The following is an 18471-nucleotide window of genomic DNA, read 5'->3' as shown; positions in this document are numbered from 1 at the left end:
AACCCAGAAAGATGGAGACCCGCTCTGAGTTTACTCTAAAGCAGCTGCTCCAGTGCATTCTGGGATGTGTGTGTCTTATTTGAGTCTGTGTGTGTTCCCTCTAAGAAGCTTTCAGCAGGGTTTGATAAGGCGTCCTCACACAATCACACACTCAACAGTCTCACAAGGCATTAAACCCCCATTTTCATTTCCTGTGAAGCAGCTTTTGTTGGAAGGTGCCCCGGGCGTCCCTGATTACGCCGCACTCTGTCGGGTTATCGACTGGCAGAGGTCTGTCCTGAAGTGATCTTTATCAGATCTTTACTGTGATAAGGACCAAACTGTCTCGGTTACCGGCTCGTATTGGGTTATATCTGTACTCCGTCTTCACTTAAAGAGCTCTCAAGTTGTGCCCTTCCTCCGCAGTGATAGCTGGAGGTGAACACGCCATCACTTATGTTGAAGGAAAGGAAGGCAGCATGGAGGGGAAGGCGTTCTGTAGCTGAACTTTGACCTTCTTATAATGACACGCTGGATTATGATTTTCACAGAGTTTTTAAACTTTATCAGGAGTTTATACACATGTGCAAATCAAACAACTAAAGATACGTATTTAAGATTCAGTGTTTTTTATGTGTGCTAACCAACCACCACAACTATGGTGTAAGCGTTCGTTTAAAATGCTGGTTTCAAAAGGTAGATAACTCTCAGTAATGTTCTTAAATCAAATATATTCTGTTATACAGAGATTCTGCTTTGTATATCATGAAAAGGCTAACTTATTGCATGTTTGTCGATGTGTCCGCCAACGAACAACATTTTTCAATCAAATATAACTGAGGTTAAAAGTTGTGGCTTTGCTACTTTTTAAATGTTATAGCACACCATTATAGAACTATTTCAGCAAACTCATGCACAAGACGCGCAATTTATACGTATATCAAACACATCTAATGTGTAAGTGTAATTAGTTTACGTAGACCTATCGCTAACTAGCTAGTTAGCCAGGTTTGGCAGAAAGATGGATAGATAGCTGAGTAAAAAAAAAAGAATTGATTAATAGAAACAAATTAACATATAAACAAACTTTACAAGGAGCTATTGCAGTTGTTTGTGACCACCAGAACAAAAAATAAGGCTTCCAATAATCCTATAAGCAGCACACAACATACATCAATCAATCAAGCTCTATTTATACAGCCCCTTTAATGCAAATCAAATGCATTTCAAAGTTTTTTACAGCGATTGAAAACGAGAAAAAACTGAAGTAAACTAATGGCAAACGATTTAAAAAACAAAAACTGATCTTAAAATAGAGACTAATGAACACCAACAACAATATAATGTGTAATTAAAATAATTTCAAGCATCAAATAAACATTAAGAATATTTATAGTTAAAATAAAGAAATATAAAAGGTTAAGGATAAGAGTTGGATATAAAAAAAAGGCTAAAAATGTTGTTTAAACTGAAAATAATGGGGTGCGGTTGGCCTAGCGGTCCAAGCGTGCGCCCCACATACAGAGGCTATACCCCGTGTCGCAGAGGTCGCAGGTTCGACTCTAGCCTCGACCATTTCCTGCATGTCCTCCCCCACTCTCTACTCCCCACATTTCCTGTCTCTCTTCAACTGTATTATCTATTACAGGCGAAAATGCCCAAAAATATAACTTTAAAAAAAACTAACGAAAAAACTGAGTAGATAAATAATAATAAAGAATAAATAAAATAATTAAACAACAATAAAATCAATATCAAACATTAAAGTAATACAATTGTTAAACTCGACATAAAAGCCAGAATTAATAGATACGTTTTTAATTTCCATTGTGGCTAGCCTGTTATCCTTGCCACTTGCTAAGGCTAAAGTACTACTATGTCACCATATGGTACCAAATAATCATACTTTTAATACACATGAAAGAGGTAATAGATATGTACACATTAATTTATTTACATCACAAAGTGGTATGAACGTTGTCAATAAAGACAAAACATGTACAGGGGCATAGCACTGAGGGGCTAGCACAGTGGTGTAGTCACTTGTAATGTTACCTCTCATAAAACCTGTTCTGCGTCTTCCGCTCCCTCAGGTGTTCATTTCACTTGACCCACTGTTTTCCATACTGAGGTCAAAGGTCAAGATCAGCTCTCCGTTTTGCTTCTTTTGCGTTATAAATAGGGACAAACGGTCATGTCTGAGAGTAGAAATAGAGTGAGGGTGATTTATGTGCTTGTCAGAGGTCTAACTGTCAGCCCTCAAGATAAACATCATCTGACTGACAGCCAATTCTACCTGCACAGGTGCAAGTGCTGCGTGTGTGTGTGTGTGTGTGTGTGTGTGTGTGTGTGTGTGTGTGTGTGTGTGTGTGTGTGTGTGTGTTGGCAAAGTGGGACCGCAGCCGTATTGTGTATCAAAGGTTATCCTGTTCTATTTTCAGAATCTCCTCTGTAGGCAAATTTATACCGGCTGCAGGATCCGGTTTGTCGGCGTGAGAGGCACACACACAGAGATGTGCATTATCACTGTCAAAGTTTGGGGTTTTGAGTCGTCAGTGTCTCCTTGAGTTAGGATTTTGAAATGATCTTCATAAGAGACTTTCAAATGTGTTTGTCTCGTGGCTGTATGAACACTGATGAGTTTAAGGATTCGTGTACGGAGCTGTTCAATCAGGAAGCTGGAGCTGAAAATCCCCTGTTAGAGGAGGATGTTGCCTTTGTTGTGAAACAAACCTGGCTACAGATTAGTGTTTGTCATGCTGTTTTGACAAAAAATGTCATGTCTAGATTATTTAGATTTCATCATCTTCATTAGGACTCAACCACAGCTCTGATTAACACACGAGACTGATACAAACTCACAAGTTATGTGTAAAGTCTAGTCCGGGACCATGCAGTGTAAATAAACCATCCATCTCCAGATACTGTATAAAATAATGGACAACATGAGCACACTCCAAAAGTGATGCCAAGACATTTAGAGCTCCCCCTACTGGCTGGCGGTAGTATGGGTGTGTCACTTTCCCAACAAGACACGCCCCATGTATCTGGAAATGCTGACTCAACCTAACTTTTCATGAGGCAAAGACGTGACGTTGAGGCAGCATTTAGCCTCCTTGCTAACAGCTACAGTGAAGTCAGCTGTACCTTTTAATTAGGCAAAACTCGTAAGTTTAATATCTTAAAAAATTAACAGTTACGAAAACTTCATCCCCAGTTCAGTGTCTGCCGAAAGAGAAATAACGTATGTAGACCAAAATTGCTTCTGGAGCCAGCCTCATGTGGACACTTGAGGAACTGCCGTTTTTAGCACTTCTGCATAGGGCTTCATATTTTAAGAGGAGGGTAGCTGCTTGGTATTGACAATAAGTATCTCTTTTTAAAAAATGCAAGACTAGTATTGTACTTAAAATATGCATGGCTAATTCTGTGTCAATAATTGGTTCATCATCATAATAATACGTATTATTAATGTGCTGTAGGGGGCAGTAGTGATTCTTTAAGCTGATAAAGCTTAAAACGGAGGGATGTTAAAGAAGCAGTAGCAGCAGAAGAAGTCTCAGTAACCAGCTAGCTAGCTAGCTAGTTTTTAGTGCAGTGTAGCACAAAGAGAGGCACTCCACCCACACACGAAAAAAGATTCGGAGTTCATCAGATATCGTAAAAACCTTCAACCTGCAGATTTCATCACCCGAAAGAGAAAATCGTAGTTTACTAGTTTGTCTTGGGATGGGAAATGTAACGCTACTTTTCGTTGTATTGTTAAAGAAAAGTTAGCATTATGTTAGATTTGACAGCTTTTTTTTCGTCAGGTTGTCTTAGAAGGATATTATTGTTTTTGTGAATGTTTGGCGCTGATGATCCCGCTGTGAAAATCTGGGTTAGCCCTAGTTTACGTTCGGTAGTACGTTTATTTTACAATAAGAAAAAACAAAAAATGACAAAAGGTGAAAATAATAAAATGTAATACAAAAATACACCCAATATTTTAAAACGATATATTTCAAAGTTATTGTCAGGCTAACAGCTGGAAGCAGGAGCTACAAATCCTGAGAGCTGGAGGAGGCTGGGGACTGGAGGACAAATCCAGTGTGTGTGTGTGTGTGTGTGTGTGTGTGTGTGTGTGTGTGTGTGTGTGTGTGTGTGTGTGTGTGTGTGTGTCCTCTCGCTCACCTCACTGTGAAGTCGGCCAACAAACAAACCAATTTGTTTTGCTGATGTCGTCGAGCTGCGTGTTAGGGCAGGCAGGTTGGACTGTACCACCTGCGAGGAGGAGCCGGGGGGAGGTGGGGATCAGGGGGGAGGGGTTAAAGGAAGAAAGTAAATTGAGGAATAATTGCCAACTGGATCCTCTGTGTTTGTGTGTGAGTGTGTGTGTTTGGTGTGTCTGTGTGTGTGTGTGTGTCTGTGTCTGCATGTGTGTGTGTTTACAACAAAGGCAGCATCAGTGCCTAAATGTCAGCGGACACCTTCAAGTCTTTTGTCTGCTGAAGAGGTTGACCTGCTCCTCTTTGAAACTAATAAGCTGCTTGTCTTTGTGTATGTGTGTTAATTTAGAGAGTGTGTGTGTGTGTGTGTGTGTGAGTGTGTGTGTGCCAATGGGGAAATAGCAACCAGTGTTTTCACACGCTGAGTGGTGGGAGGACCACAGAGGAGGACAGAGGCTGGTCTGAGAGGAGCATGAAGCCGGGTTTGACTGCTGTCTGTTAGCGTTATGCTCGGTGAGTAGAGGACGCTCTGCTGTGTTTTCACCTGACAGGTATCAGGTGTGTGTTTGTGCTTCTTAAGAGCTGATTTCATGGATGTGATGAGCCCATTAGAGAAAAGGTTTCAGGGTTTTTTGTCTCTGCTTTGCTCGTTTTTGTTCCTGATGGAAGAGCTTTTAAGATTATGTCTCACATGAACTTTGGTTAGCATGTATTTTTCTAACTAGCCGTCATAGAAATCGCTAAAAGCACCAGAAATGTGTTTAATACTCTGACTCACTCACACTTATCTTACGTCTTTGTATTGGTGGTAGTTAGGGTGAGGGTTAGGGACATGTTATTGTACTTGTTTGGAGAGCTGTGTTGTGTTTCCTGCAGTTTTTGTGCTTTTTTTCAGCACAGCTTCAAATATTTCTGAACAGGCCTTCGTAGTGTATGGAAGAGGAATAGGACCACTGGATGTGACTGTTCTGACTTTTGCTCATAATTCTTTAAATGAAAAGGTCTTTGTTGAATTTGAAAACAGAATCCTGAGGAAAAAGTCAGAATCATGAGAAAAAGTCAGAATCATGAGAAACCTGAGAAAAAGTCAGAATCATGAGAAAAAGTCAGAATCATGAGAAACCTGAGAAAAAGTCAGAATCATGAGAAAAAGTCAGAATCATGAGAAACCTGAGAAAAAGTCAGAATCATGAGAAACCTGAGAAAAAGTCAGAATCATGAGAAAAAGTCAGACTTACGAGAAAAGTCAGACTTATGAGAAAACAACCTGAATCCTGAAAAAATGTCAAAATTGAGAAAAAAATCAGAAGTACGAGAAAAAGTCAAAATTTTGAGAAAAAGTCAGAATCATGAGAAAAAGTCAGAATTCCTAGAAAAAAAATCTGAATTATGAGATAAAAGCCAGAATTATTAGATTTTGAGAAAAAAGTCAAAATTATGAGAAAAAAAATCAATATTGAGATATCTGTAAATGTAGCCTACAACCTTTGATGACATGTCACGACCTTGAATTTTAAAAGTCTAATTCAAGACTTTTGTGGATAATTTTAGAACCTATGAACCCTGGTTAACAAGAGAACTACATGTAGTCAGTTTTATTTTAAATAAACTTTAAACTTAAATTTAGTGACAAAAAGGCCTTCAGTTATTATTAAAACTAATATGAACTGAGGTCCATGCTATTAAAGACACCGCTGTCCAAACATGTCCAGGGTGAGCATGGTTTGGAGATACAACTTTAATCCTGAGAGCTTTTTGACCTCCTCTGGTTTCTATTTAAATGTTTTTACTGCAGATGCATTCAAAAACAGAGTTAGAGGGGACACACAATCAGTCAAAGGCTTGTTTGGGTCTTAAAAAATCTCAATTCCAAAATCCAGTTTTTCTTATTTCTTTGACGATTTCTTTCGTTTTCCTTGTCTGACAGTCAGACAGCGCTGAAATTTAAAACCGTGTAACGCAAAGTTCAAATGTGTAGTGACAAACAAGCTTGGTGTGCCTGTATAGGTGCTGTTTCCTGTTTGTGTGTGAGTGTGTGTGTATACCTGTGTGGAGGTAATTTTCAGTTTCTGACTCAGCGTGTTGTTGTGTTACTGTAAACACCTGCTGCTTCAAACAGCACACTGAACCTGCCTGTGTGTGTGTGTGTGTGTGTGTGTGTGTGTGTGTGTGTGTGTGTGTGTGTGTGTGTGTGTGTGTGTGTGTGTGTTTGCTTTCCTTGCTCTCATACTCGGGGGAGTCCTTGGGCGTTTCCTCTCGGCTCAGCTGTGTGTACGTGTAGGTGTGTGTTTTTACAGGGGTTTGGCAGCATGTGTGTATGTGTGTGTGTGTGTTTGTGCTTCAGCGTCCTCTTTGTTTCTTTTGGTCAGTGTTTGTCGAACACAGAATTTAACAAACAGCTTATGGACGTAAAAACAATGAAGATGCACATGAAGCTAAACAGGAAGTGTGTTTTTGGATGATGTTATTGGCTGATGATGCTCCAGTTTCCATGTATTCTGCAGAAAACATGATGTCATGGTGAAATAGTGTCATCACCGAGTCTGTCTCTCAGACACTGGTGTGGACTGATCTCACTATTCGGGCCAACAAATTTTTGGTTTTGAGAAATGTGACTGTGGTTTGATCTCTCTCATTATTATGAAAATGTGGTTGATTAAAGTCGTGTTCAGTCTTCTGTCCTTGTTCTGTGTTTTCAGTTTAGTATTCGTGGACAATCATTTTTCAGACAGTGTCATGACAGTTGACAGAATGATATTTCACTCAGTGGAAAGAAAATACCTTTCTTATAGGGATGGGCATTTCAAGTAGAAATACTATTCAATCATCTGCTGCGAAATAACTTCAGATTAATCAAACTATTCACCAATCAATCAAATACCTCCCGGCACCCCCTGCAGACACGAGGAGAGAGTTGGTGTAGATATGATATACGTATGGATATGATCTAGATACTGCACTTTTAATTAGAAAGTTTCCACTCAATCTAAGAAGTTCCTCACAGAACTCTTTGTCCCTGCAGAACGCTCTTATTATGAAAATTATTGTTTTATTATTGCAGTTTTTTAATATTCAACGTCAAAAAGTGAACAGATTAAAGTCGAGATAATAGTCCCGTGAGCTATTCGAATTTTTATTTTCAAACAATTATTCAAATCACGACTCATCCCTACTCTCTAAGTTAACATTCAAAAAAAGACGATATTTACAGCAGAAATAAACATGTTTGCAAAAAGTTTAGGTCTGAGTAACTCATTTCTTTATCAGCACACACTGTACGGGGGGTGATATTTTTTAGAACTTGGTATTCTCAGAAATTTTACACCAACGAGTTTTGCCCAAATAAGAACATGGCGGAATTGATTGACAGGCTGGCACCCTGTAGCTGTTAGCCAAAAGGCTAAAGGCCCGCCTCTTTACCTCACGCTAGCTCAGACGAAGTTAGGTTGAGTTCACCATTTCCAATATGGCACCCGCTGATGATTGGCTTCAAAACAGGGTTTCAGAAACAGATGGGTGATGTCATGGAGACTAGGTCCATTTATTATACAGTCTATGTATTAAACTGATTAATGTTGATGTTTCCTGAATGACTCTAAAGAGATCATAAATCATGTTTTAGAAGGAGTATGTAGATCTGTACAGTAGGGTAGTTGGGTTCTGTTGCTTATCGCTGACGGTGTTCTATCGTGTTGTGCTACCTTGTTAAAAAAAGCCTCCTGAGCTCAAATCAAAATTTGTATGCTTTTCTTGATATTAATTTTCATGTCGGATGCACAATATCGATTTTCATCATGCGTTTTTTCAGATGTAAAATTGTAACTTTTTTTGTGTTTTTCGCCTCAGATGCACAATTTTTACTTTTTACATAACTTTGCGTACAATTTGATTTTCCAGGAAGTAAGAAACAGTTGCATAGCTAAACACTGCATAAGATACAACCACAAGCTTTTTTAAAGCTACTGACGGACATAAAGGGAGATCAATAGGATCGATTAATGGAGCTACGACGTTTCTGTCCAACATTGACGATATTAAAGATGTCACAAATAAGTTCCATCACTTTAACACCATGTTTATGACAATAAGAAGCCTCTCTCTCACACTTTTAGTACAGTTTAACCCTTTGTTGTTGCTTTCCTCTCTCCTGTAGTCCCTCTCTTCCTCTTCTCTTCACACACTTCTTTCCGTGCTCTCCATTTTGTCCTCTTTTTCTGCCTCTCTTCCTGTCTCTATGCGTTGCAGTGTGGAAACATTAAAGTCAATTCTGTTTCCTTTTTAGGTGCTGGAAAGATGCAACTCTCTCTCTCTGTCTCACTCCTTTTTTTATCAGTGTCACTTTTTATCACTCTTTCTTTCTTATTCAGTCCACTCTTTAGTTATTTTGCAAACTGTTCATATTTCTCTCTCATCCCTCTCTTTTTGTCCTTTTTGTTGCTTGTACTGCTTCTCTCTCTCTCTCTCTCTCTCTCTCTCTCTCTCTCTCTCTCTCTCTCTCTCTCTCTCTCTCTCTCCCCGTCTTACTGTATATGGTCATAGCAGCTCAGCCTGGTGTTTCCGTGCAAACCGTGTCTCCTGACACACTCTCTCTCTCTCTCTCTCTCTCTTCATGTATACACTCAGTACTTGTTGGTTGCTCCTTTATGATTAGTTGCTGCATCAATGCTGCGTTGCGTGGAGGTGACCGGCCTGTGGCTCTGCTGAGGTGTTACTGAAGCCCGCTTAGCGGCCTCAGGCTGGTCTGTGTTTTTGGGGTCGAGTGTGAGCTGGCTGCCCCCAGTATCATTGATCAGTATACTTTGGTGGAAGTTTTGACGCTGTGGGCAGGTGCACAGTCATGCTGGGACAGGAACCCAGCTCTTCCATGAAGCTTGTCAGCAGATGAAGCATGAAGTTGTTTTTATACCTCCTGGTTGACGCTGTGTTGACTTTGGACATGATAAAACAAATTGGACCAACACCAGCAGATGAGATTTAACACCCCAAATCAGCACAGACTGACGAAGCTTCACGCTGGACCTCAGGCACCTTGGATTCTGTGCCTCTTCCCTCTTCCTCCAGACTCTTGATTTAAAAAAGAAATGCTAACCTTCATCTGAAAAGAGGACTTTGGACCACTGAGCAACAGTCCAGTGGCCTGTTGCACGAGCTCTGCAGAAGTGAGGGTGTAAAGTCGTCACTAAACCATACGTTTAAAGAAGTTAGTTTGTAACTTAAGTTGTGTCGTTGTTTGGTTTCACCCAAGTGGCAACCTCTGGTCTAAAAATATGAGTCCGATGAGGAAGTGCTAAAAACTGCAGTTCATCTTGAGGCTGGCTCTGGAAGTACCGAAAACCACATACGTGCACCAATTCAAAAAAGCCGATGTTTACAGCAGAACTAAACATGTTTACAGTCTGGTACAAAAGACGAGTGTAGTCTGGATAGCTCATTTCTCGATCAGCACACACTGTACGGGGGTTGAATTTTGAAGATATTGAGATTACAAGTCTTCCAATGAGAGGCACAGCTGATTTGATTGACAGGCACCCTGTAGATGTTGGCTAGGAGGCTTAAAGTCTGCCTCTTTACGTCACAATTGCTCAACAGCAGCAGTATGGTTCCCGCTGACGACTGGCCTCAAGACAGCGCTTCAGAAACAGATGGGTGACGTCATGGATACTACGTCCATATTTTATACAGTCTATGGTTTCACAACAGAGACGTAAGGTTCATCTTAACTAATCAAAATATTGTGTCAGATATGACGATGAGATGAGTGTGGTTGTACTAAACTGGACTGAGGGGATATTCTGTATTCATTCAGTGAGTTCTTGTATAATCTGTTGGTTGTTACATCATCAGTTGCGATAGTGACTTCAAGGTCAAGTTTAAGAGGCAGCAAGCTTGACGTCACGGAGGAAGCAGCCTGCTGTATGGACACGTCTGATCATCTATTATTAATAGGAGGCTCATAGAGACGACATGCAGCTGTGAGCGTCTTCTCTTTGAGTTTGGATTTGGACTTTTTGAGTTTAGAAATGAAACTTCAGGAGGGAGTGTTTCTTGCCTTCATTTATCTGAGGATGCAACATATGACGTCTTCAGGCCTCCTCCTCCTCCCGCTGTTTCTTCATCTAATTGTTAGTTTTGATCTCCTCTCCAGGTCGAACCGTCCAGCTTTCTCTCTGTGTGATTCAGGGAGTCTGAAGTCAAAGGTTTTGTCTTAGTCTCTGATGTGAAACATGTCGTACTAGGGGTGTGTGTGTGTGTGTGTGTGTGTGTGTGTGTGTGTGTGTGTGTGTGTGTGTGTGTGTGTGTGTGTGTGTGTGTGTGTGTGTGTGTGTGTGTGTGTGTGTGTGTGTGTGTGTGTGTGTGTGTGTGTGTGTGTGTGTGATCACTGTGTTGTAACATCATCCAGAAAACTGTTTGTTTGTAACGGAAAAAAGAGACAGTCAGACGGAGGGAGGGAAGAGTTTGGAGCAGTCACAGAGCCTGAGTCATCCTCTCTTCTTTCCTCCGTCTCTATTTAAAGCTCTTCATCCCTTCATCTTAACAAACGTGCTCCTTCATCCCTGTTCCTCTTCTTCTTTAATTTCGTCAAGAGATGCACACTATGGAGTTCTTCAGTTGATGCAGATGTCTGATAACCAGCTCTCGATCGCTAAAACTGATTATATTTCAGATATATTCCACATTTTTTATTTAAATAAGAAGTTGATAATGTTCATAATGTGTTCCCACCACTATCCAGAGATGTAGTGGTTTCTGCCTTAATGCTATAAAGCTCTACTACCAGGATGTAAACAAGCACAGATAACAAATGTCATCTTGTAGCACGGCATGGTTTGTCAGTATGTTGATCTAGTAAATGGAGATGAAGTTGTATGTAGGCTGTGTCTGGTTTAACTGACCTAACCACTCCACCAGAGCAATGAGGAACCAGCACAGGCATATGGATGCTAACCTGCAAGGAGGGCTTAATGCTGGTGGTGCTAGCTCTGCTAATGTTAGGCGCACTCTGCAAACCAACCTTGTTTACCCACAGACTCTGTGATTGGAGTTGTTGAATAAAATGTGCTCAGTTTTGAGTGTTTTCTGACAGATGGTACAAGTTATAGCTACATAACTTTGCCCAAATACTACACCTTGTGGACTTTGTGTGAAGCCATCCTCCTTAAACTTTTTTCCTTCCGGACTCCTCAAAAACAATCTGCGTCTTTAATTTGGGTGCAACCAAGCGGCAACCTCTGGTCCTAAAATATGAAGCCAATGCGGAAGTGTTAAAAACTGCAGTTCCTTGAGCGTCCACTAGAGACTGGCTGCAGAAACACCAGAAACCACATACACACCAATTCAAAGAAGACGATCTTCACAGCAGAAATAAACATGTTTACAGCCTGGCTCAAAAAACGGTTTAAGTCTGAGTTGCTCATTTCTCTATCAGCACACACTGTACGGGGGGAATTTTTTATAACTCTGTATTTTTGAAGATATTAAACGTACAAGTTTTGCCCAAATGAGGGCATGGTTGATTTGATTGACAGGTGAGCACCCTGTAGCCGTTAGCGAAAAGGCTAGAGACCTGCCTCTATTTAAAGTCTTCATCCCTTCATCTTAACAAACGTGCTCCTTCATCCCCGTTCCTCTTCTTCTTTAACTTCGTCAAGAGATGCACACCTCTTTACCTCACACTAGCTCGGACGAAGTTAGGTTGAGTTCAGCATTTCAAATATGGCACCTGCTGACGATTGGCTTCAAAACAGAGCTTCAGAAACAGATGGTTGACGTCACGTATACTACGTCCATGTATTATACAGTCTATGGGTGCAACCTATATTCTGATATTCTGACTGATAACCTATTTGCCGATACATGTCACGTACGTCCCAAGAAAAAAAATGTAAACATTCAATAAATCAAACAAAAAGGAAGTCAAATAAATGATATAGTAACATAAATAATAGCCTACCTCCTTCAAAATAAAAGCATGTTTTAATCAGTATAAAACTCCTCTGAAATGTATAATACAAACACCAGACTGTGATAAATAGATAGATCTGAATAAGAAACAAGTGTCTGCAACCACGGCTGCTGTCAATGTTGAAGTTAGCATATGCTAGCTCTTTAGCAGCTTGATTGACAGCCTGTCTCTCCGACTGACTGTTTGACTGACAGATGGACTGACTGCCTGTTTCGCTGTCTTGTTAGATGGACGTTCCTAACACACAGCTCTTACAGTATTTAACAGGACAGCATGATGACTGACACGTTCATTTCACTTTGACTGCTTTTCCTAATAAAATCCCAAATAAGCCATGGGGAGCTCTGTGTGTGTGTGTGTGTGTGTGTGTGTGTGTGTGTGTGTGTGTGTGTGTGTGTGTGTGTGTGTGTGTGTGTGTGTGTGTGTGTGTGTGTGTGTGTGTGTGTGTTAAGTTAGTATCTTGAAGACGAGGTCAGACCTCTCTCCAGTGATCCCTCGTGTCTCGACCTCCCTCTGCGTCTCTTTTCTGTTCTCAAACTGAAGAATTTACCAGTTTCTCTTTTTCTCTGCGGGGTCAGATCCCCCCTCAGAGATGCTAATTATCTCCATGTGCACTGCCTTCACGCTAACAGAAACACACACATTAACACACAGAGCGCTGACATAACTGATGACGTGGGTGCCCACAGTAGGTTACTTGATCTGAGCCACTTAGTCACATGTTTATGTGTGTTTGAGGAGGATTTGTCAAGTCAGCCCTCCAAACAGCTTTTCTCCGTGTTCGACAAATCCGCTGCAGATTTGGCGTCACTCAGGTCGGCTCCGTTCGTCTCTCTGTGCTCTGATTCTCTCTCCATCTTTAATTCTTTCTGCTAAATCACCCTCCAGTCAAAGAGATCCTGAAGTTGTCCCACAGTTTGTCAATTATTTTTAAGGTTTGAAGAGTTTTTGAGAAGTAAATATATATATAAATATAATATCAGCCTTCTTTCATTTGGAGACACACATTCCAAATTCTAGACTAAAATTAAACCTTAAAGGTGACATATCACGCTTTTTTCATCAATATATATTGGTCTAAGAGGTCCCCAAAACATGTCTTTAAAGTTTATGCTCAAAAAAACACTTTGAAATCAGATTTTGGTCTGCCTGAAAAGCCCTCTTCTTCAGTCCTCCTCAGAACACTCTGTTTTCTCTCTGACCACGCCCCCTCAGGAAGTGGATGTGCCTCGGCTGTCCAGCACGTTGATCTAATGTTTACATGTTGGCTGGATATACACGGCTGCTCACAGACCACGTTACTTCAACCCTCTGAATCTGATCCTGACGGAGAGGCGCCTGCAGCAGGACCTTTCTGAAGGATTGGTCACAGATTTAGTGTTTCTTGTTGTTTTATTTATCAGTATGTAGACGTGTGTCTTGGTACACAGCTACGAACATGTAGCTATGTGGCTATGCTAACTAGCGCTAGCACTTATCCATGATAAATAAAAATCATCCACTAGATCTTCAAATCTGCAGACGTGGGGAGTAAAACCGACCTCTACCAGAAAGGCAGCGGGACCTTTCTGAAGGATTGGTCACAGATTCTGTGTTTCTTGTTGTTTTATTTGTCAGTATGTCGACGTGTGTCTTGGTACACAGCTACAGCTACGACATGTAGCTATGTAGCTATGCTAACTAGCGCTAGCACTTATCCATGATAAATAAAAATCATCCACTAGATCTTCAAATCTGCAGACGTGGGGAGTAAAACCGACCTTTGTGTTTATTAAGACAGCCTACAACTAGCATGCCTCCCTCCTAAGCTCCTTGTTAGCACACATTTGTGCAGGTAATGAAAAACGGAGGAGGGGTTTCAGTATTATTTTATACAGTCTATGGGCTGAACAAGCTCCGAGCTCTGACTCCGTGAGAGACCGGATATTGTTGTTACGTAACAAAAACACTGAAGTCTGAAACGGCTCGTTTCACACACATTTACAGAAAGGTGGAGAAATCAGAACAGGGGCAGAATGGATTTTTTTTCATTCTAGGGGGGTTTGTAGACATGCCAGGGACACAGATTTCAGGTAGAGAACCATTAAAAAGTCAATTTTGCATGATATGTCACCTTTAACAAAACAGTTGAACAACACAAAAGGCCCAATATGAGCTTTGAAATATCTGAAATATCTCAGATCTCAGTCAACACATGTAAAATGTGATACTGCACCTGAAAAGTGAAAATTTACAACAAAACCCAGCCGCTTACTCAGAGTATTTAAACTTTTAGGGATAAATATTAAATTTTCCAGAATTTTTTAGAAGCTCTTCCCCCAAAATGTTCTAAAGCTACGTGTCCACACATGTCCCTCACATGTGTGGACAAGAAAGCCCGGTGGACCAAGCAACAGTGACATATGATGTAGAGGTGGATATCATGATCAGAGTTTACGTTAGCTGGTGTTTACTTGCTTTTAGACGGTTTCACATGCAGTTGTCCGACATATAGAGATATCATCGACCAAAATGTCAGGTTGAAAAATACCAAATGCAAATAACTACATCGTTCTGAATATTAGATGAGTTTTCTCCCTTAAATGACATGTGAAAAAGTGGGCTAGTCTTGTATTAGGGGACTAAACTTTAAATGTAACATTCGTTCACGACGGTGCAGTGAAGCACTTGGTTTTTGTGCTTTCACCCACGTCACCTTTACTTGTTGACACAGAGAGGAAAAAGTAGGACCTGGATGCTCAACAAAGCAGCAGGAAAACGCTTCTCTGTTGTTTTTACATAATTTAGCCCAGACATAGCCCAACTTCAAAGACGGGAGAAGGATTAAGGGTCAACTGAAGTGTAAACGATGCAAGTGAATCTAAAGCGTGTGAGCAAAATGAAATCTAGAGAAATCAACACCACAGTGAGTGACAGGAGGGAAGGGGAGGACTCTGCTGTTTGTCCTGACGCTTGGAGGTTAGCAGTTGTTAGCGTTATCTCATACCAGGCTGGGTTTTCGTTATTAATGTTCTATTCTATATGCATCTTGAGGTAAAGTGACTGTTTTTTCAAGTATACACTTCATACAAAACAAAGATGGTCACATACCCTAAAGTTGGAAATCTCTTTTGTAAAACTTTTTAAAATGGGGTTAGCTCCAAACGCCAGGATTCCCCGGAGGTTAAAACACAGCGTTTCTCAAAGAGGGTTCAGATGTGTGTGTGTGGAAATCTGCTGACGGTACGTCAGGTGTGGGCTTGATTTATCAGTCAGCATGTTTTAAAGCGGTTCGTCGCACTGTGAAAGGTGAATCAAGAGCATCAGCAGTGCTCCTAGTCCCAAATGTATGCACAAACACACAAACAGTTACACACATGCACCAGAACAGCACCATCTGGTCTTGGTTGAGTGGAGAGAATGAGTTAGCATAATGAGATAAGTCAAACAGCATTCTCTATGTCGGCATTTTGTTTTGACATCTTGAACTGCAGTATTTTTTGGAGCATAAACATTTGATTTGACTGGAAACACTTTGGATACAGTACTTTAATCCACAATGAATAGATGTGATGTTTTTGAGACAGAGATATATTGCTTTATTAAACATTAAACAAGTTCAAACAGAGTTACGTGTAGTGAGACAAATCCTGATTCGACAACACACATTTCTAACATTGGACATGCTTTGACACTATGACGCTGCTGGCTTCAGTAGAACAGATCCAACTCACTGTGTTTAGGAGAATTTGTAGAGTAAATGTCTTCTCTCTCTTTACCCCTGCAGGTGACATCACACAGAAGGGCTATGAAAAGAAGCGGTCCAAGCTGATTGGCTCCTACTTCCCTCAAACACCAGGTGAACTGACTCCCTTTCACCTTTTAAGTGACCAAAATGCAGAAACTACTGCAGAAACACCAGAAACCACATAAACACCCATTAAAAGAGACAATCTTTACAGCAGAAAAAAACATGTTTACAGCCTGGTTCAGTTTGGGTCTCATTTCTCTCCTGGCACACACCTTAGGGGTGAATTTTTTTATAATTCGTTATTTTAGAAGATATTAAACTTACAAGTTTGCCCAAATAAGGGCATGGCTGACTTGATTGACAGGCGGGCATCCTGTAGCTATTAGCGAAAAGGCTAAAGGCCCGCCTCTTTACCTCATACTAGCTCGGACAAAGTTAGGTTGAGTTCCACATTCCCAATATGGCGCCCCTCAATCTGCAGGCTCATCAGAACCATAGACTGTATAAAATATGGACGTAGTAGCTGTGATGTCACCCATCTGTTCCTGAGCACTGTTTTGAAGCCAATCGACGGCGGCAGCCATATTGGAAATGCGGAACTCAACCAGGCAGAGTGAGACGTAAAGAGGCGGGGTTTGAGCCTCCTAGCCAGCAAGTTACGTGTTCCCGACCGGGAGTCAAATCAGTCATGTCCTTATTTGGGCAAAAACTCGTAATCTTAATATCTTCTGAACTGTCGCGTTAGAAAAAAATTCCCCCCCCCCCCCCCCCCCCCCCCCGTACATTGTGTGCCGATAGAGAGATAAGCTACATTTTTTGAACCAAGCTGTAAACATGTTTATTAATGCTGCAAAGATCGTCTTTTTTGAATTGGGGTCTATGTGGTTTCCGGTGTTTCTGCAGCTAGCCTCAAGCGAATTCTCGATGAACTGCAGTTTATAACAATTCCACATGGGCTTCATAGTTTGAGACCGGAAGTTGCGGCTTGGTTCTTCCCCATTAGGCTTCTGGAGAAGCTGGACAATCAGAAAACAACAGGCGTGTAAGGAGGGGGTGCCTTAAAGAGACAGTACCTGAAATCTCCTGCATCAGAGGGAGGCTGTTAGCTGTCTTCACTATTGAATGTATTTGTAATATACAGTGAGCAATTTGTGTGTATTCATCAACAGCAGTAGACCGCAACAGGCAGATAAGAATCCATCGCTATGGAACACTAACTGATGTGGAATCACTGAGACTATTTCTTTTAAAACAAGTTTTTTGTATTCTAAGTTAGTAGCCGGGTAATAAGCAGGATAATGTATGGTTAGCAGGTAGTTATGGGAAGTAGAATCCCTTCAGGGTTGACTGGACCCCGCGGGGTACCATATCAGTGCGTGCTAGCATACTGCACTGGTGGATCAATATCTACGACTGATGAACGAATGGGTTGATTTGTTTTTGGCGACACACACAAACTGGATGTTAGCGAGCCCAACCACATAGTCCATTTGCAGTGAGAGACCACATCAGACTGACGGTTGAGGACCTGAGCGTCACCGGAGACCGGCAGACACTCAGGCCCTGCCAAAGCTATTACTGGATTATTGTGTGTGTGTTTATGCGTGTGTGTTAATGTGTGTGTATGTGCGTGTGTGTGTCTTTAGAGGGTAGATGGATGTCAGGAAGTGCATTATGGGAAGGAATGAGGGGTGTGGGATGGAGAACATGTTTGGTATTCACATCCAGGCCCAGTTAGGGGTCGTCCCTACTATGCTTTGGGGGACCGGATGACACGCAATCCACAGTGCACGCCCACACACACACACACACACACACACACACACACACACACACACACACACACACACACACACACACGCTCACACACTGTATTCTGACCTTACACTGCTCATTCCTAGTCAGTTCCTGCACTCGTAACACACATTCGTGCACACGAAAACCCCCTTCCTCTCACACACTGAACAGCACAATAGTCTCTTTCTCTTTATAAAACACACACACACACACACACACACACACACACACACACACACACACACACACACACACACACACACACACCGTTAGCACAGTTTCCCTCCCTGTGATGTATTTCTCGAGGCTCTCAGGCCTGCTAATCCGTAGTGCTTGATACACATTCAGCCTGATGCGGTTTGATTAAAGCGTTTACAGTGTTCAAAGTCATGGATTTCCCCTCAGTAAACCAGATTTACATGGTTTCATATTCTAGATTAGGCCGAGTCCACCCAGAGAGAACTTTGATATTTTGAGATCTGGCATGCTTTCTTTTTAATATCAGCCCCACAAACAAGGTTCAAATACTTCTCACTTACTGCAAAAGGATTAGCTCTCAAAAGCCCCTTTCAGAAGGTTACCTGCTCTCCTGGAAGTCTCCCAAACCTCGCCCTGTAAGGGAGCACTGGGGAACGTATGCTGCCAAATTTTCTGGACCTTTCCCTGCCAGCTTCCTGAATGATTCGAGGAACTGAGGAACTGAAGAACTCAAGAACTGAAGAACAGGGAAACAAGCTTAGGAATCTTATTCTGAAATTGTGGAATGCAGCCTCTCACAGAGTGGGGAACCTCTT

The 18471-nt window shown here is 41.4% G+C and overlaps 1 protein-coding gene across 2 annotated transcripts in view; it reads left to right on the top strand.

Moving 5' to 3' along the window:
• dip2ca (disco-interacting protein 2 homolog Ca) overlaps nt 1-18471 on the top strand; it is a 228952-nt gene that overhangs the window by 95023 nt on the left and 115458 nt on the right. For both annotated transcript variants that reach the window (XM_034703282.1, XM_034703283.1), the window contains exon 2: nt 15917-15988. In XM_034703282.1, coding sequence (XP_034559173.1) covers nt 15917-15988 — 72 coding nt within the window. The remainder of the gene's footprint in view (nt 1-15916; nt 15989-18471) is intronic.

Source organism: Notolabrus celidotus, chromosome 15 (genome assembly GCF_009762535.1).
Source record: "Notolabrus celidotus isolate fNotCel1 chromosome 15, fNotCel1.pri, whole genome shotgun sequence".
Lineage (NCBI taxonomy): Eukaryota > Metazoa > Chordata > Actinopteri > Labriformes > Labridae > Notolabrus > Notolabrus celidotus.
The sequence above is the reverse complement of the archived record's forward strand: the minus strand, read 5'-3'. Positions and strand labels throughout refer to the sequence as shown.